At 44.2% G+C, this 19,873-nt stretch overlaps 5 protein-coding genes across 5 annotated transcripts; 2 read left to right on the top strand and 3 right to left on the bottom strand.

The window, feature by feature from the left end:
• Positions 1 to 1,360: 1,360 nt before the first annotated feature.
• ATNIH1004_001194 (uncharacterized protein) lies at positions 1,361 to 7,258 on the bottom strand (the record flags this gene model as incomplete). Its single annotated transcript, XM_033565894.1, has 10 exons — positions 1,361 to 1,767; positions 2,023 to 2,573; positions 2,665 to 3,247; positions 3,320 to 3,379; positions 3,435 to 4,045; positions 4,924 to 4,942; positions 5,067 to 6,049; positions 6,194 to 6,876; positions 6,934 to 7,153; positions 7,236 to 7,258. The coding sequence occupies 10 exons, from the start codon at positions 7,256 to 7,258 to the stop codon at positions 1,361 to 1,363; spliced, it is 4,140 nt and encodes a 1,379-aa protein (XP_033431651.1).
• Positions 7,259 to 8,853: 1,595 nt separating this feature from the next.
• On the top strand, positions 8,854 to 10,446 carry ATNIH1004_001193 (glutamate-5-semialdehyde dehydrogenase; the record flags this gene model as incomplete). Its single annotated transcript, XM_033565893.1, has 4 exons — positions 8,854 to 9,154; positions 9,201 to 9,362; positions 9,411 to 10,163; positions 10,430 to 10,446. The coding sequence occupies 4 exons, from the start codon at positions 8,854 to 8,856 to the stop codon at positions 10,444 to 10,446; spliced, it is 1,233 nt and encodes a 410-aa protein (XP_033431650.1).
• Positions 10,447 to 10,564: 118 nt separating this feature from the next.
• On the bottom strand, positions 10,565 to 11,374 carry RPL18 (60S ribosomal protein eL18; the record flags this gene model as incomplete). Its single annotated transcript, XM_033565892.1, has 4 exons — positions 10,565 to 10,642; positions 10,705 to 11,072; positions 11,151 to 11,255; positions 11,371 to 11,374. 4 exons carry the CDS (start codon positions 11,372 to 11,374, stop codon positions 10,565 to 10,567), a joined length of 555 nt encoding a protein of 184 aa, XP_033431649.1.
• A 1,748-nt stretch (positions 11,375 to 13,122) lies between these two features.
• On the bottom strand, positions 13,123 to 13,840 carry ATNIH1004_001191 (putative mitochondrial carrier protein; the record flags this gene model as incomplete). Its single annotated transcript, XM_033565891.1, has 3 exons — positions 13,123 to 13,345; positions 13,411 to 13,547; positions 13,598 to 13,840. The coding sequence occupies 3 exons, from the start codon at positions 13,838 to 13,840 to the stop codon at positions 13,123 to 13,125; spliced, it is 603 nt and encodes a 200-aa protein (XP_033431648.1).
• A 4,175-nt stretch (positions 13,841 to 18,015) lies between these two features.
• Positions 18,016 to 19,137, top strand: ATNIH1004_001190 (RNA-binding protein; the record flags this gene model as incomplete). The annotated part of the gene is made up of 5 exons (XM_033565890.1): positions 18,016 to 18,098; positions 18,386 to 18,442; positions 18,494 to 18,593; positions 18,657 to 19,032; positions 19,085 to 19,137. 5 exons carry the CDS (start codon positions 18,016 to 18,018, stop codon positions 19,135 to 19,137), a joined length of 669 nt encoding a protein of 222 aa, XP_033431647.1.
• Between the last annotated feature and the right edge of the window lie 736 nt (positions 19,138 to 19,873).

The following is a 19,873-nucleotide window of genomic DNA, read 5'->3' as shown; positions in this document are numbered from 1 at the left end:
AGCTCATGATGTGACATATAACGCGAATTGCTTACTTCACGTAATCTCTAATTATCGCTTCAGTCAATGTATTCAGAGCGGCCGCTGTCTCGGGGCCGAAAGATGAATAACCGGGCATAAGATCATGTATGTCCTCGTTGAAGTGCTGCCCGAAGTCGTCGGGCCCAGGCCCTGTTTCAGTATGGTTGCGTTTGCTCCAATCGAGTAATTTGTTGGCTATATTTAATGAAAGCTCTCTCCTCCTGTGGGGGTTCGGCGAGTCTCCATTGTTCAGCCCCTCCCACGAAGAGTGTAGAAAAATGCCACTCAAGAGTCCAATTAGGACCAAGCCGAATCTTCCCAGTAGAGCATATGTTGCACCCATTAGGCAGATGAAAAGGCATAGTAGAGCTTCATTGCTGGAGGCTGAAAGGTGTTGGATCATTAAGTCTATAAGCTCTCTTGTTTGTGTCGAACCGGTATCGCTCCTGTAGCCTTCACTGGTACAATGCCTCGGCGTAGAGCTTCTATCAAGTGCTTCCATGCTACGTTCAGATCCACAAGATTGTGAGGAAGCAGGTGCCTCGTTCATGGCATCCATAGTTATTGAGCCCGCAAAATAGTCATTAGCCACAGTAAGGTTGGGTTGATTATAAAGGGTTTTTGGTCGAGCCAGGCTGCGATTTAAGGGTGCTTCAAGCAGGATAGATTTTAGGGTACTTGCAGCGTCCAACGAATAAAATGCGAACTAAGAGGCGCCTCGGACTCTTTGGGGGAGATACAGTTACTAGCTATAAATGGAACACCTCTGTTTCTGATTATATAATATGGATAGTTCTGGGTTCATATCAATTTCGCTGTAGCACCATCACTTTTATTTAAAAAATACGGGCCACATAGGTACCTAGTTAACTCACTATCTTTACAGTTAGTAGTTCACGTCTCCAGTTTCATATGTTCCCTCGGAAATGTAAGAATGTGACCTTCTCAATATTTCCCTGTAACATAAGTATATTATAGCCTAGGTACCCGTGTATTTGTATAATATATATTAACATTAAATAGTACAGGTTGATAACAATCACACACAGCTACTACAAAGTCCCTAGCTCATTAAACCACCTGATAGAAGACCCAGCCAATAATACCCTTAGAATTGTCACAAAAATTAAAAGGATAAAAGATGTCTACATTGTTAGTTACTTCGAGGTGGATTTCTCCTAGATAGCATCTGAGATAGCATGAAATGATTGACGTCCTCATCTGCCCAATATGTTAGGTGACTAGCAATGCTGGCTATCAATGATATGTCGAATGCTCCTCTATTAACACTGACAGTTAATATGACTGATTAACCCAAGTAATAATCAAAAAGGGAATCTTACTCCTGGATACTATAATCAACACGCCCACTAGAGTTCAATGCCCTCACCTTTGCATCTTCTAATCGTATTTTTCTCATATGATCACCAAATTCATCATATTCGCCAGAGATACCGCCCTTGGACTCCGAAGAGACATCTCTGCATTCCCGCCTGGACTTCTGGAACCCTTCATAAAGCGTCTCCAAATTCGATTCTATAAGTGTAAGATGCTGGTCTCGACGAGGAATACCACTATCTGTATTTGGCGACAATTGTGACTGTTGGGATTGAAAAGTGCCAGAGGATGAAGGCTGATTCGTGGCGTCGTCCGAACCAAGACCAAGACTGCGGTTGAGCAGGCTACTGGCAACACCAGAAGTAAAGTTATTCCACAAAGATCCAACACTTTGCCCCACACGACTGCCTATGATGGAAAGACTTTGCCCGGAGCTTGTCCAAAGGCTCCTTTTCACCGAAGGTAAAGGCTGTGGCCTGAGTGATGTCATTGCTGGTGATATAAGGGGCTCTATTCGGTAGCTGACCGGATCAGAGGGGTGGAAAATATTATAGAGTCGACGGCACTTCGGAGAAGACACCAAAGTTGAACCACCACTATAAGAAATTCCTGCGGTAATATGAATAAACTTGTACCCAGAAAGGATTCATTGCAAATAAATACCTTCTGTTCGTCCCTCTGAATAGAACGATTTTGTAGCTCTGCTGGCGTGTAATGTAGACCGCCCAGCAATAGTGTTCCCTTTAAGCATCTGAAAGAGTGCAATAGGCGAACCAAGACAAAAGAGTTCTTCACAATCAAAATCCAGCTGCTGCTGTTCTGGTTTCTTTGATGGGGTAGTATGATCGTGCCGAAGGCCACTGCCAAGCTGCTCAGAGCAAAGGATATCAAAAAGAATGGCACTGCCCAGTGAATGACCACAAAAGCTGACAGACCCTTTAAAGGACGGGTTGCGTTCTTTAAAGAGCTTGAGGATTCGGTTGCTTTCTTGACTGACAATGTTGGAGATATGCTCACAATACGCGCTTTGATATAGAAGCACATCCATCGCCAAATCTGAAATCAGGTTTCGAACTGCCGGTACATTGTCCAATGTAATATCGGCCAAGCTTGGAAATTGGTCATCCTCAACGAAATCCGCGTCGGCGAGGTCAAACTCTTTACGGGGCTGTTTCACCGCTCGATACGGGAAGTCAATTAAGTGCCTCCAACATCTATAGGGATTTAGCAATGCACATTTCTAGTATCAGCTCGTGGGTACTAGAAGTATACAACAGAGTCTACGGTGTGATAATATCCACTTACACAGGAAGTACTTGGACCCGACAGTTCGTCTGCTCGTCTGGAAAGGCGGAATTAAGGGCTTGGAGGTCAGATGAGGCTTTATAAACACTCTTCATAGTTTTCCGCAAGACATTCACATCGTGTATGAAATTGATACTCTCTAGCCGTAGTCCAAGACGCTGGCCGATGCCATGTGTGACGAGAACAAGGTGATCGATCTCCCGCTCCCTATCATCGTTATCAGCTTCTCGAGAATCCTCCATCTCCTCCTCCTCCTGTCCATATGCTTGTTCTTCAAGTTCGGGCTCATTCTTTGCACCGTCAGCCAAAGAGGACAGTTGCCTTTCCAGCGCTGGCTTTGAAATTGTCTCAGCAGCGATATCACGCTGTGAATCAGGTTTCAGGAAGTTATATGCACTGCTTTCTGAGGCATTAATCCGTACTTCTGAGGGCCTATGCAAGGCCTGTCCCGTTGGTTTCCGCGCGTCTTTTCCCTTCTTTGTTTCAGCAAACCCACGTATCACTCTTGTGCCCGGGACACCACCCAGCTTCTGGTACACAGTGGTGCTCATACGCGACATGAAGTCATCATTTGTCAACACTGCTGTTGATTGATCCACATAAGTCACTATGCTATTCATATAAGCACCAAAAAGGCGATACTTTTGACACCCACCGCCTGCTGCAGGGGCTATATTCGTAGTATCTTCAGTACGACTGCGTGGAGTATTAGGCGCTAGTAAAAATATCAGTCTAAACGCTACTGTTCCTTCTCGTATTGTAAAATTCACCTATGGCTTGGAAGCCCATGGCCGAGGAAGGCCGCGCAGAAGAGCCTAGGAGATCCTCGACGCGCCATGGTTTGACCTTGAGGTAGCCTTCCTCCAGTTGAGAGGCTAAATTCTCCTCGCAGGGTTTAATCGCGGACCCTTCTTGGAGGAACCACGTACCGCGACGAACTTCGTAAACAGGGCCTGCCCAGTATGCCGGGCTCAGCTCTCTCTTCTCCACGTCGACATCGAAAAGACAGTCCTCGTTGACAGCTACCTTGATAGAATTGCGTTGCGTCTGTCCACATTTGTAGGTATAACTGGGGTGCTCACACGCATTTTCGATGTCAGACAATTTCTGAAATGCGGCTTCTATCGCCTGAGAGTCCCTGGAGGAAAAGGGAACAAATTTTTTTGGCGGTGGCAGTGGTTTTGTATCCTTATTCTCTCGATCCCATAGCATTGATTTCCGCTTGGGGGAGTCCACAGCATAAAACCACCTTACTTTCGGCAGGGGGCAGTCATTAGGGTAACGGTGAAAACTAAGGCGGTGCGTGTGGGTAACTGTGTGATCTTCACCTTTGGACCATTGTAGAGTGTCCTGCTCGCCAGTGCTAAACTGGGCATCCGTGCTTCCAGAGACACAAGAGTGTGACATTGTCCTTGAGCAATTGTGGCTTCCCTGGGGCATTGATTAGAAAGTTTTGGCAGCTATGGCACGAGTTATTACAATTTGAATATATTCTTAGATGGAGGATTTCCAAGCGGTGAGGGCTACGTATGGCGGGTATGTCTCATCAGGCTTATTTCCAAATCTCGTAGTCCGAGCCTCCTCTGGGGTATCAGCAGATTCTGGCTTTAAGGCGGCCAGGCTGGGGGGTATATTAAAGTCTAGTGTCTAATTATGTGGTTATATAAAGATATAAATAGAGCTCGCGTTTTCTCCTTTAGATAGTAATTCAAGTACCTTCTTCCTCCATACGTGGCCATATTAGTTCTGATATTAGACAGTTATGTAATTAATAAGTAGATAAAAATAACTATACAGCGTAAGAATTACCACATCTACCATTGCACCACCAACTGGTTATAACTACCTAGAGACTTAGTCTACTAAAACAAGAAATAATACTGTTTGTTCATAACCTTAGGAACTATTCCTCTAGAAGAAATAAAGTATAGATATTAATTTACTAAATAGCTATAAAACGAACACAGAGGAAAGGAATATAACAACCTAAAGGCCCCCAGTGGAGAATTGGAATAGAAGCGCGTTCATAACATGAAGTAGCAGTACTACCGACAACACCACCACTATTACTACAACTACTTAAATAGTCGTGAATTGTTAAAGTTTTTCCGAGTGTTGAAAACTCCTTGTGCATATCTGCATTTCACATCAGGCCCATGCATTTTTAAGAGTAAACAAATTCAAATGAAACGGTGATGCTCTTAAAATGGCAAGGAAAAGGCCGAAGGACATGGATAGTAATAATGTAACTGAGCATACCAAGGCATGTTGGGACGTGCTAGTTTAACACTAACTTAGGTAATTACTACATTTTCTCATGCGTCGCCATAAGAGAGCCTTTTTTTTTGTAAGAACGCCGGCGTTAGCCCATCTACCTTCATTGCATAAAAGGGTAAACTCACCAATGAACGTGGTTACCAGACGAGATCGAACCTGGCAGATATCCTCAGGTACCAACCAGATAGTTGCGCCCAGCTTTCGTGCTATGCTGATGCTTAATTTAGCATTTGCATAGGCTTCCTCATCTGTCCGGCCCAGAGTTACGAGTTCGTAATCCACATAGCTACTTTTCATGCCATTAAGCACGTCAAGAAGGAATATACCAGATCCAATGGACTGATCCTTAAAGCTGCGAATGGACGAATTTCGGCCTCCTTTTTGTGACATGTCATTTGCCCATCGAATCATTTCAGAATCTGTAATTTCACGCTTGCCCATCCGCTGTGCTAAGCCCAAGAGGGTGTTTGTGATATCCCTTCGCATCAACTGCCATACAAGTCCTAGTGTAAGGGTGCGCTGGCCATCGGTGATATCTGCCCCCTGAACGCCGACAAGAGAGAAACCGATATGTTTTCCAAGCTCAGTAGCATAGTTTGTGTTCTCAACGGCCTTAAATCGCAACATCTCACCACCTGAGACCGGTGGCTTGTTAACGTGTCTCCAATTAACAGTGCCAGGGATGACCTTATCGTATGCCTGCAGCAAAACGGTCCCATCCCGAAGGTCGTCAAACAAAGAGTTGACTGTGGGTTGAACATCCAGGGAATTCAGCCAAAGGGTGAATACTCTAGCCTCCCGTTCCCCTTCAGCATCGAAATCTTCAACCTCGAGCTTTTCCTCCTCGGTTATTGGGTCAAGGCCAGGAATCGTATTAAACAGATTAGCCACAAACGCAAGGTTGAGTTTTGGGTTCCCGGCCACAAGGGAGGTAGGCGTCAAGAACTTTCGACATCCCAGCCTATCTGCATTGTCCAAGACCTGTTCGGCTCGTTGGAGCAGGTCCTTGGTCTGCAGAGGACCACGCGAACAGATGTCAGGTGCCAGTTGGTTAAGAAGAACTGCATAGTTTTCACCATCCTTTACATCAGCGGAAAAGTTGGTGACTCTGTCACAGTAATAAATCAGCACGGTCTATACTTCTCACCACCAATAGTATTTGATACGCCTGCTCCAAAGACCAATCCTTTATAGATAGAGCAAGGACTGAGAGGGAAGATAGCGGATTGAAATATAATAGAGAACCACATACCTTCTATTCCACTTTGCATTGCTTAGATGGTAGTTGAACCAGCGCAGTAGTATCTGCTCCGGAGGGAGACGGAGGAATTGCTCCAAAGTTTCATCATCTTCCAGGAGTCTATATAATTCAGGATGGAGTTTTATGTCGATCTTGCCAAGGAGGCCTCGGCGGATGATCTGCCAGATTAGACCTAGGATCAGGTGCTCTCGTACTTCTATGATATCACCGCTTCCAATGTTCACGACAGAGCAACCAATACCCTTCGCCGAGTTAATCACAATATTATTATTTTCAGTCATGTGGAAGGCGTTAAGCTCCTTTATCTTCTTCCCACTCTTATTCAAGACACGCTCATCAATGGTATCAGGTACACTGTCATTGATTAATTTTGCCAAAACCAAGCCATCTTTGCATTTGTCGAACATCTCAAAAGTGTCTGTGGGGAAAGGTAAGGCTTGACCAATGTCTGGGTCGCCAGCAAGGACAGCATTTATGTGTCTCGTGAACTCGGTTCTTTCGTCCTCGTTGATCGTATGTGTGACATTTGCGGAAGATCCTTGCACATGGATTTTACCCCCGATGCTGCCTTTCGAGACATGACGAGAGCCAGTTCCGTTTCCAGGTAAAACAGCGGTGGTTGAGGTATCGCCGGATCTTCCTTGCCCCGGAGTTGCACGAAGTTTAGAGATGAGCTGTGGCTGCTTTTAGCTGCTTTTCCAAGGCCACGTATATTATAATAGCAAACTGACATCCACATAGTCTTCAAACTCGACTCGACGAGAACTGTCGAGTTCGACCTCCTTCAGCGCTTGGCGTACGATGTCGTACGGTTGACGTTCTGATTGTTGAGCTGACTTAATCACAGTTGTTTCATCCACATACCCCTTCTCGTCGATGTCTAACTTCCTAAATGCATCTTGGAGGGAAAATATTTCCCCTTGCTCAAATTGTGGAAACTTTCTGTGTGAACTGAACTCAGAACAGTATCCAGTATATGGCATAAAGATAATGACAAGCCGAATGAGGGAGGCACAAGTAGAGTATAACTAACCGTTGAAGTCTGAGCACATTCATTTTCTTCTGTTCCAACCTAGACAACTAATATCTCTGTATGAGGCGACTTTTGCCCAAACCAGGTGGGACAAGGAAATAGGGAGGCAACCTCCACTAAAAACACAATAGATCAAAAATGATAGCTAAAGTTGTAATATGGGTGTGGTGCCAATCTGGGTAAAGTCAGAAAGCTCTTTGGTGGTTTCGAAATTAAAGAAGAGAAGCGAAGTAAGTCGAATCAAGTACCCCTCATATTAGCAAGGTTACTCCATACAAGGTACTAGTGCATATGGGGGAACGCGTACTCTGTATGGGCAGGTATTGCCCTATGGAAGTAAAGTGCTCATAAGGGAGCGGGCCCACTGGGTGTTTGAACACATGGTACTCCGTACTAGGTACTGCCTGGTATCTGGCAGCCTTCCATCCTTCTACTGTAGCCAAATACATAATACATACATATGTACTCTGTATAGGTCCATACTCCGGAGCCTCTTTAATTACCATTTTAGCCCCTTTTTAAGTTCTTTTATTTCCAGGAGTTGGAAAATAATATAACAAGCTTGTCTAGCACCTCCATTGAATAGATATGGGGCTGATACACACAGTCCAGAAATCCTATGGTTTTTAATGGAAGCCAGAGAGTTAATGTTAATGTTTTTGCATGGCATGTAAATGCACAGAATAGCTATTATGTTTACTTTATAGGTTACCTACCTACCATGTCAGATGGTAAACTTGGACCTAGGTAATACTCAGTGGACCGTAGATAACCTGCCCTTAGTTTGGGGGAGCTGCATCCTTCAGCAAATACAGAGCACTTATGATAAAAAAGCGATATGCAGGTGTGTTACTGTCTAGAACTAGTTTATGTAGGTACATTATAATTTACCCCACTCAACTTTCCCCAGTCGTCCTATATAATTAAGATTGGGAGTGTGGCTATTATAATTAGTACTAGTATTCCTTGACTGGAAAGCTCAGCTCAGGGCTACGTAGTCCCTACTCCATTTGCGACCAGGTAGGCCTAAATAGACGGTTCGCTGGCCAGGCCCAGTGCTATTTATCTACTTATACCCTGGCTTTCAAGCACACTGGCAAACACACAACTACCCAGAGATAGGGGTTGGCCTCCCATAAGAAGGTTAAAAACAATGTTGTATGTTTCTGATGCTTTAGATTTTAATTCATTTACTAAATAATATATATATTTAAAGGGATATCTAAATGCACACTATGAGAAGCATAGTCTTAGGCTTTCAAGGCCTGCTTTTTGTGTAGTATACCTATTCTCCAGCACACAAAGAATGTACAGAGTACTCCGTATAATTTAAAGCATTGCCCGACCTGTTCCAAAAGTGGTTCACAAGAGGGTGTGATTTACACTGTAGGTACCTGTTTAATATTACTTTTTGTTGTCCGTGGGCAGAGCGCATGGAGTACTGCAGTAGTCCGACCCACTTTTACTACTGCCTAGCGTCACAGGTGACAACTTGAACTAATAAAGCCTAAAAGAAAAATCAGAGTTTCGAAGCTGCTCCCCCACTCGAACACTAAACACCTACCATACTGGCACTCTACGACTGCACTTTGTCCGAATTTTGCTAGGGTTATATAAAATGTCACTCACTGAATTCTCCGCTGTCGAAATAGCAACGGCTGCGTCCTCAGCATCTCGGTACCTATCAATTTTAGTTGATAATGAGCGAAATGAGGCTCTCGCGGCTCTCCACGATGCACTTCTTAGAAGTAAAAGTGCTATCCTGGAGGCGAATGCAAAGGATCTTGAAGTAGCGAGCCGAGCAGCCGAGAATGGTGACCTTAGCCATAGTGTTTTGAAAAGACTAGATTTGTCGAAACCTGGAAAGTATGATGACATGCTGAAGGGTATATTGAGCGTTCGAAATTTAGAAGACCCAAGTAGGTATGCTAGACAAGTTTGAATGCATTTACTAACAGTCTGAAGTCGGAAAAGTGACACTCAGAACTCTATTGGATGATAATCTCGTTCTCGAACGAGTGAGCTGCCCCATCGGGGTTTTGCTTGTAATATTTGAGGCTCGTCCCGAGGTCATTGCGAATATAGCTGCTTTAGCCATCAAGTCCGGGAATTCGGCAATTCTCAAAGGTACGCAAAATTTCGCTCCACTCCCTTCGTGCTCGTACTGACATACAGAAGGCGGGAAAGAGTCTACTGAATCATTTATTGCCATCTCAAACGTTATATCAGAAGCTCTATCCAATACCAAAGTACCCAAATCATCCATACAGCTTGTGAAGGCTCGAGATATTGTCTGGTCACTACTCGCGCAAGACACATTCATTGACCTTGTGATACCCCGAGGCTCAAATGAACTTGTTCGATTTGTTAAGGATAATACGAAGATTCCAGTACTCGGCCACGCTGACGGTGTTTGTTCTGCATATCTTCATTCCGATGCAGACCCAGAAATTGCCGTAAAAGTCGTCGTGGATTCCAAAACTGATTATCCAGCTGCATGCAACTCTTTGGAAACCCTACTGGTTCACGAAGACGCCCTTGGGAGTATTTTTCCTGTTCTCGCTAAAGCTCTTTTCTCCAAGGGGGTCTGCCTTCGATGTGATGTGCCAAGCAAGAATGCACTGGCGAAGGGTTTAACGAACGCCCCACTAGAATTACTTCAAGATGCAGTTGACCCAGATTATCAAACTGAATTCCTAGATCTTGTTTTAGCTGTCAAGACTGTCACTTCGACGCCTGAATGTTCTGCACTCGAAAACGCTATTGCTCATATTAATTCGCATTCGTCAGGACACACTGATGTGATCGTGACTAGGTCACAGACTGTTGCAGAGGCTTTTATGAAAGGTGTGGACAGTGCGGGCGTTTTCTGGAATGCATCAACTAGATTCGCGGACGGTATGAGGTATGGGTTTGGTACCGAGGTCGGTATCAGCACAAACAAAATCCACTCAAGGGGACCTGTGGGGTTGGATGGGTTAACCATCTATAAATATCTGTTGCGGGGAGCAGGGCATCGAGCTTCTGACTATTCTGAAGATCATGGAGGCAGAGTATATAAGCATAAGCCCCTATCTGTATAGTAATAATGACGTATTGAGATTCACTTTTATACAGCAGTTGGCGGAGCTCTTTCTAGTTAATTGCTTGACGTAATTACCTTGAAGTTCAAATTTAATTCTGACACAGCCTAGAAGCTACATTGTTCTAGGTAGCAGGATTTAAAATAGATGCAAAAGCACTGGGCAGGATATCTGCACACAATTTTCATCAACTAGTAACTAGCGACTCCGCCCTAGTTACAAGACATGCAATGCAATTAGGCCCCATCAGACCTTGAATCCACGAGACCTTCTCCGTCCACGAGCTCTTTCAAACTTACGCCCCTTGCTACGCACGTAGGGTTTCTGTTTCGTGTTAGAGTCCATTATTGGTATTTCAGTTCATCGAAGGGTTTGAAACATCCTACCTTGTGGCTATGGGGACCGAACCCAAAATGCTTCACAGCCTCACGAGCGTTCTTAGGTCCACGCAACAACAATGTGTTCGCTCCGGTAGGAGCCCGCAACGCGAGCTGGTCCAAAGTTAACGTCTCACCCCCAGCCTTTTCAATCCTGGCCCTGGCCGTAGCAGTAAAGCGCAACGCGGCCACAGACAGTTTTGGGACATTCAAGAGGCGGTTATCGTCTGTGACTGTGCCAATGACGACAACAGTTTTGCCCTTATGCGCATCGGCAAGGTTGGAGGCAATGCGGGAAAGCGAAACCGGTGGACGGTTGATTCTCGACATAAACAGGCGACGCAGAACGACCTTATTGAAGTTGGCATCCGTGCGACCTAGGGAAGAAAGACTTCAATCAGTTTCCATGCCACGGCCATGAATTCAATTGTGCTGAAGGGACCGCTAATCCATACGGGCGAGGAAGCGATAAAGCTTCACCAAGACTTGCAAATAAACATTCTCGCTCTTAGGCGCCTTGCGATGGGTGCTGCGCACATGGTGGCGATCCAAGTCGATACCTATGATAATGTTAGCGAATTCATATACAAATATATAGCATCTTCTGTCCGTTATATCATTTTCAGATGAAAATAACCCGCAGATATATGTGGAGGCCCAGATCTGTAAACATACCCATTGCTGCTGAATCTAACAGGACACCTGGGAGTTGGCTGGCTGTCGCACCCGTATGCAAAGTGAAGCTTGTGAGGGTTTTAGTCTACAAATTTCAGATAGACAGTGTGTGCGGGTTGAGCCCTAGCCCAGTACTAATATAGAATAGCGCTCAATTTGTAATTGAAGTGTCTCCACCCTGTCCACCGCCTTGGCTGGTATTCCATACTTTTGCTTGAGTTGGACACCTAACATAAGAAATAAATTTTACTTCATACAGCATATTCTGTTCCCTATACTTGCCTATTGATGTTGCCTTATATAGGGGTTTCAATTTTTGCAGTGGGTAAAGACTGTCACAATACTTATAAGAAACTAATATGCTGACTGTTTAGATCTGTTTTGCCTCAGCCGCTTAGCATATGTTGACCTGCTGGGACATTATCCAGCTCTGGAGAGTTGAATCTTTTAGTAGTACATAGTTATACGATTATATTGTATAGTCTCCAGCCTGCATATTGCTAAATTTCTGAAATCACTGTAGCCATTCACAACTAGTTCGACAGCCATGGCCCACCAGTCAGTATTTAAATTACCGTTTCTTAGATAGTACTATCCATATAAAAATATTGTTAAATACTGTAAATTTTGTAAAATATAGTCGACATCAGAAAATCATTGGAAATGGCTACCCGTCTCCTCCAGCTCACAGGGTCTGCCGGGCGGTGAGCTGGAGGAGACGGGTATGACACACCTATATATCAGAATTTAGCAATATGTAGTGACTGGTTGATGTATAATTCGGTAAGCGAGTGGCCTTCAGACTGAGTGGCAATAAAATGGCTGTTTTTGATACTCTGAAATCTCAACCACAGAGTGTCGCGAGAGCTTAAAAGTTGGATAATATAGTAATAATATACTATACTTATATATATTAGATAGGCAGCTCCTAAAGGTTAGGGACTTTTAGCAAAGATAAATTACAACTGTATTTTTTTGTATCCTATACTTTCGGATATTTAAAACTAGAAAAAATAATAAAACTTTCTAGAAAATAAATAATATTGCTATATATGATTACCGCTTAATATTCATATGAACTTTCTGGTTATTGAGATTTCAGAGTATCAAACCAGCCATTTTGTATAGAATACAGATGGCACATGCCGGTTACGTACTTATCTAGTTTGTCATGGGCTGTGCAGACTGCAGAGGGCTTCTGGTATAGTACATCAAAAAATACCAGGCGCCTTACAAGGTCGCAAACTGGGATTAATTTGATGCATGGTTTGTACAGATAATTTTTTATTGAAGCTCACGCTAATTAATAATATGGTAGATATTATGCCGTTGGCTTTCTGTCGAGATGCCACAATATTCTTCAATGGACAAGAGGATACGGTTTCCTCTGTATCAACAATGAAGCATAGTGAAGATGCATTTTAATACAGTATTTAAGAAAACTGGTAACCACCCAGAGCGTTGACTGTGCATAGGTCAGCATATATATACTCTAAAATAAAACCGCTTTCATATCACTATAAAACACAATAATGAGAATGCACCACAGCTTCCCCCTCCCAAATGTTTGCTCCCAAAGCTACCACATTGACCACTGTACTATATTGAACCAGCTATAACCTGTAGTCTTACTTGCCCCAGTGGACTAGGGTATGTAGCATCCGGGAAATACAAATGGCATGGCTCCTTGCAATCAAGTTACTTCACACACGAAGTGGAATGGATGTATATGAATAATTCGAGGTCAGGGTATCAGTTATCTTCTAAACCCACAAGGAAATCCCTTGTCAACTCAAAGCTGAGCCAACTACTAGCCATACTGGGTGCCACTTTGAGAAGATTGGGAACAATGCCTTTGAAGAGCCCACGTAGCCCTTCTTCGGCTACAATAACTTTCACCGCATCCCAGATGGATGTATACTTATACCCAATCCCCGACATGGTATTTATCTGGAAACGCCGTCGCAGGACATCACTAGAATGTTGTCAATTTAACTCTTCGCGAATAAACTTCGGAAACCCGAGTAGAGGTAACCTTACAATGGGTAAGTGCAAGTTTGTGCCACTGCTCCTGAGATTGCACCAGCCACTAATTTGCGCAAAGCATTAGGGGTCTTCTCGCCCTCAGGCGTTAAAAATGTTCTGACAGATTCATATGTCATAAAATTCAAACCAACCTTGAAAAGTTCAGCTAAGGTTTGCGGTGATCATCTTCTTCCAAACTTACGTATGGAGCAACACCAGCAACTGTTGGGATTATACCGCGGTAAAGTGCAATAACGCCACCCTCATTCCTGTAGATCAGGACGATGCTTTTGAACATGCCCGGAAGCTTCTCGTTGGCATCACGTTGGCCGAGAGCGACAAACGAGGCTGACTGGATAGACAGTCGCGTCCGAACAATGTCAAGGGGATATGTCACGGTGACTGAAGTAATTCCGGCAGCCCCTCCACAGATGAGTCGACTCATTGGAGATAAATCAGCACCCGGCGACGGTTCAGCGAACTTCGAATATTAGCAATCCTGGGGGCCAAAAAGCGACAAAAGGAGAAGCGAGTCCATGGACATAGCATTCTTCATGAAAATAGCTGGCTTCCATACGGGACTACATCGCACAACCAACGTACTTTTCTGTAGAAGTTATAACTGCCAAATTGAACCGCAGAGTAAGGAATGATGCGAATGCAATTTGTGCCATTTCCTCGCATGTATCCTTTCCAGCCCTCCTCTCGTCCTATCTTCACAAGCGCTTTCCATATCGATAGTTTGTATTCCTCCCTGCCAACACTCTGTATCTGAAGTAAGATCTTTAAACGTTCGAGGGGTGACACGATTGTCCTGGATACAGCACCTGCCACGCCGCCTGCGATAAAAGCGGCAATAACAGGGTCCGCTATCCTACTTCTGATCTCGCCGACGAATGCAGTATCCTGAGAACATTAAGAATTCATTTATTGAATGTACAGCAAGTTTTCCTACCTTCGTCGGATCAGTTGACCGCGAAAATTGAGATATACTAGTCATTTTATCGGAACTTGTCGATTCATTTTGTCGACTTGATTTCTGGCGGTCTAGGCTCATTCTGATTTGCAGAAGATACAAATAATGACCTCAAGAAACTGGAGCCCCTGGAGCAACGTACTGGGCCACAGTGGGGGTAATAGGGGAGATAATTTCCTAAGCCGAACGAGCTTTAAGTTATCGAGGCCTATTAGGTATAAGAACAACCCCGATCTTGATTGAATTGGAACGAAATTCTCTTGCAAAACATCGAGTCAATGGCTCAATGTATCAACCATAGGGATATCCAGGTTTTCATTTAGACTGGCATTTTATGAGGAACTAGAAAAGTGCCAGGAAAGTGGGGGGAGGCGTAAGGAAGAGAAAAGAAGCTGTAGGGAAATGGAGATATAATAAAACAGGATAAGTGGGAGTATATGTAATATTCTGATTGCAGCGTATTTTGGTATTGAGATGCTATGTGTTGGTTGCGTTTCGGCACAGGTAACAAGTAGTTGTAATATTATTACTAAGGCCAAGATTCCCAATGTTAAAAATAGTAATAATCAAACAAAAGTACTCCATATGGTTAGATGCCTCTTCCCTGAGGTAATAAATACATAACGTACCACAAATTACAGCTTACCGACAGATTACCAACCTACTACGAAGTAATAGGATTGCATAAGGGACTAGATGCCCGTAAGTTTCGTACATAATCCTGCCTCCAACAATCGGTCCGTGCTCCGTACTCTCCGTCTTCTTCATACAGAGACTCGGATCTCTACATGCGGGGGTGCTTTCATCTACTACAAACTCGTGTCTTCTTTCTGGATTTTCTACCTAGGTTGTTGGCTGATCTATAGTTACGATCTTACATACGACCCCCCAAAAAATAAAAAAAAGAGACATAAAATGGCCGAGTTTCTTCCACGCCTAACTTCAGTATCACCTCGCTTGATTGATTCAACATCCCGTGATGAAACATACAATCAGCAAATTTACGATTTAATTGCTTTTCTTAAGCAACCCAGCAGTGCTTCTGCTATCGCACCTGTTAGTGACTATCTCTTGGATGTAAGCAACTACCCTGTAACGAAAATGAATAAACATATGTCTTCACATGGCATTGAGAAACTGCTAGCTTACATAAGTGTTTAACAGAGTCTTGATCCTTCAATCCACAGTCTATCTTACCTTTTTGTCCTTAATTTCCATATTCAATCTATACAGAGGAAAACTAAAAATCGGTTGCCTGGTGGCATACTTCCAGGCGGCGGCCTGTGGTCCAAGGCTGTCCATTTCCTGAGGAGCTTTGATGCGATCCAAATTCGATACGCTGGTTTGGAATGGCGACAGCTTGTTGAACTTGTTTCGCAAGCTGCGCAGGCAGACTCGAAGGTACATCACATATAATTAATATGTCCCCCTCCTCCAACTTATTGTCATCTCGCTGACTCCCAAAAGCCACTTTTAGCAGCTTCAGTGATAAGGGACTCCATAATCAGACTTGACTCGTCTGAGGTTTTCACATCAGTACACCTCCTATTTATAAGACTTTCCATTCTTTCAAAATCGTACAGCTATGCACTTCCCATTCTTGATCGGCAAATATACCACTTACCCAATGCTATGAGCCAAGGTTATCAGAAATACCATCAACCTTATCTGTGTGCCGATCATGAATGTAACACGGCATTCATCACTGATACATCTGGGTTTTCTTCGATATTAACTCATAGAGATCACCTTCAATATTTTCTCTATGGTGCAATGGTTTATATTTTCCTCAAAAAGTGGGATAAGGCCCTTCACTGGTTGGGTATAGTCATTTCCTCCCCTGTCACCAACTCCGTCAGCAGGATAATGGTGGAGGCATACAAGAAATGGCTTTTAGCAAGCCTGCTAGGATATGGAAAGGTATTATCTCAAAAGACCATCTCTAGGTCGCAGGTTGATAGATTAATACTTTCCCAGGTACTAGCGCCTCCGCCGGCAATTTCTTCACATGTGATGAAAGTATACCAAGCCCTGGCGAGGCCATATATTTCCATAGCCGATGCATTCGAGCAGGGTAATTTTGAAAGACTTCGGGCGGAAATTGAAATGGCACGCTCTATATGGCATACTGTGAGTCATGTGCATCTACCAACTGGTGCATTGGGGATTATATCACAATATTTCCATACTGACAGACATTCAGGACAACAACACTGGCCTGGTATTGCAGCTAGTTCCGGCTTTCAATAAATATATGGTGTTGAAACTAGGGAAAACATTTTCCGCCCTCAGGATATCAGATGTAGCACAACAGAAATCTACCACCCACACGGCATCTCCCAAAAGGGTTGAGGCGACTGTGGCATCACTTATTATGTCTTCCACAGTAAGCGCCATGCTGGTTCATGCGCCAGCACATGTAAACTCCACGATGCTTCGCTTTGCCCCGTCGGGTAAATCCTGTATATTTCAGGAGTGCCATGTTCAAACAGAGTTAACATGGGAGAGGCAGCTATTGGGCGCTATTGGGCACTGTATTAATCAAGGTAACCTAGAAATGGGTTTCAGCAATGAACACTTTCAATTTATGCATAGGAATCAAAAGGTGGTTGACAGTTCAGCTATTAATCAGAGAGATGAAACAGGTCGTGGGAATGATGCTGATGAGGACATGATGGAAGACCTTTACTGAGATATTAAGCCTTCTCTCCCATGTATTAATTGTTGCTCTATGATTTAATACTACATACGAAGTAATATATTCTACTAGGCAAGATTTGTTGACCCGCATAAACTTGCCAGGTCCGCTGTATGGCCAGTTTGAGAAACATTGATCCGTCGGGGATAGCATCTAACATACAGAAAAGGCTCAGTAGCCCGGGAGTGAGTGCCTTAATGCGATCTCGAAAAGAGTGGTGCCATCTATATATGGTAGTGACCAGCCAAATGGACAGTTTGGTGTTGGGGGGGAGGTATTACACGAGCGTACCCTGGATGGCTTAATAGATTCTTTTTTTTTCTAGAGTGTCAAATTAAGAGAAGGGAAAGGAAATCGCAATTACAGGATATTATATACATACACTCAGCGCCTTGCATCATACATAACCCATTGTTACTCTATAGACAAAGGTAAATTTAGTTCTACTATACTTCTCTTTTTCTCTCCTTCTAATTATTCAAATCACTAAGTAGCAATGTATGAATGGTACACCTTTGCTATCAGACTACATTTATTAGTATGGGCCTGTGCAGGTACACAGAATACTGGCCGACTTAATCTGGAATAACACAAAATCCTCGTACGGCAATGATAAAAATAAGTTATAGAGCCACAAAATCTCTACATCAGTGAACTTACTATTACTAGTTATTAGGTTGTTTTAACATCAGATTTCTAAATCGCCCAAATGTGAGCGGTTTAACCAGCTATTTTATAATATTGAATGGTTGAGAGAAATAATGCACATATGGACTATCTCGCCAACTGTAGTTCTCAGACTACCTACAAAGTCCCCAAGACGGTTTCGGCATCTGACTTTATTTCACCCACCAACCCCTAGTATCTTTCAAGGGCACACATCTTTGTACCCCGAATATCTCCAGCTACCAGGTGTATACTTTGGATCACCCAAACATCACATAAAATGTCTCGTCCTGGCACTACATTATATGTCACCGGTTTCGGGCACGGAACTCGAGCTCGCGACCTTGCCTACGAATTCGAACGGTACGTGCCGCTCGTCGATTGCTACACGCTACTATTCAGACGAACCGGTTTTATCCTCGCAACATATACCTCGGATGAAATTCGCAATGTCGATGTCAGAACACCGCTCCCCTGTGACCAAAAGAGAACTGCCCGTCGTAGCCTTATGATTTAACTTTTTCTTATTTCCCCCCAAACCCTGTGATCCATCTTGCAAGCTACGCGCCCTTGAACACCCATACTGACCCTCCATTGATTTGCCATCTCGATTCATTTAAGCTTCAAGGCTAATCCTAACACCGCCTCAGATACGGCCGTCTGGTTCGATGTGACATACCAGCACCACGTACTCCGTCCAGCAGATTGTGCGTTTCCACATCCCCCGTATCCTATTATTGAATTCTAACGCCCCAAAGGTTTGCTTTCGTGGAGTATGAGAGCCGTCGTGATGCAGATGATGCATATCATGAGATGCATAATAAACGAATTGGCCGTGATGATTTGCTCAAGATTGAAGTAAGTCTTTCACAATCAATTTTATCCAACCTTCCTATACACAACCGCTCAACTTGATGCCAGTGGGCTCGGACCCCTCCATCTGCTTCTTGGCGGTTTGATTCTGGCCGTGACCGCCGACGTGACCGTTCACCTCCACGCCGTGGCCGTTCTCCATCCCCTCGCCGGGGTCGCAGCGACTACTCTCCCAGGAGGGATGATCGATACGACCGGGACTATGATCGCCACGACCGCGACTACGACCGACGCGAGCGCGATCACGACCGACGGGACCGTGATTACGATCGACGAGATCGAGACCGTGACCGTTCTCGTGACCGTTCTCGTAGCCCTGATGAGAGAGAACGGGAAGTGAAGGATGACCGAGAACGCCAGGACGACGAACGTGAGCGACGTGATGATGATAATGAAATTGTACCAAATGGAGATAACAGGAAAGGTATGATGCTGCTCTGTCTTCCCAGGCAAATCCATGTTATTAATTGTGACAGTTCCTCTAGACCCCATGACTTCTGCTCACGACGAGCTTGATACCGCTGAGTAGGTTGGTCCAGTTTAGGCTCACTGAGGCAATAATCACTTTGTTTTCTGCTACCTTTTCATCGCAAGGAAGAGACAGGGAAAAGGAAAGAAAGTCCAGGGGAAGGGGGGAAAGGGGAAAGGGGTTGGAAAGCTGAAAGAGGGGGGGAGTTGAGAAAGAAGAGATGCGGGAAACAAATGCAATTCATAATTTCCCAACTCTTCCTCTCAATGTTGAGGTCATGGGGATTGATGGTATGCCCGAGTTGTGGTCTGATATTATCTGACCCCTTTCTCTTTTCTTTTTTTCCCCTTGTTCTTCCACATTAATCTTCCACCTACATCCCCTCAACCTCCCCTCCTTTTATTTGTTCAGGGGAGAATTTGCGCTTCTGATGGGTTACGTGCTTTGAGTTTGGTTTATTTACGGTGTTATTTATCCTGGTCAGCAGCTCGAGCCATCGCCGAACGAACATCGAGTGACCGCTTTTTATTGCTCGCCAGTATTTGTCGTCCTTTCCGCTCGCCCCGATTCCAGCGGTCCGTCATCCAGTTTAAGACGCAGTTTAATATGAAGACGATTGCACTTCCCCGTCCACCACGGCCGATCGTTGCAAGCCGAACAATATCTTTCGAGCCGAACGTAGTCTGCCATTTTTGTATTGCATGGTTATGCTTAGCTTTTGTAGTTGATGATTTGGTAAATAACACATGGGCACTGGGCACTGTTCCTTCTATAGATAAGAATAATTGTATGCTCG

Source organism: Aspergillus tanneri, assembly GCF_003426965.1.
Source record: "Aspergillus tanneri strain NIH1004 chromosome Unknown AapTan_2_pilon_pilon_pilon, whole genome shotgun sequence".
NCBI classification, from domain to species: Eukaryota; Fungi; Ascomycota; class Eurotiomycetes; order Eurotiales; family Aspergillaceae; genus Aspergillus; species Aspergillus tanneri.
Note: the sequence above shows the minus strand (reverse complement) of the source record. Positions and strands in the feature narration are given on the sequence as shown.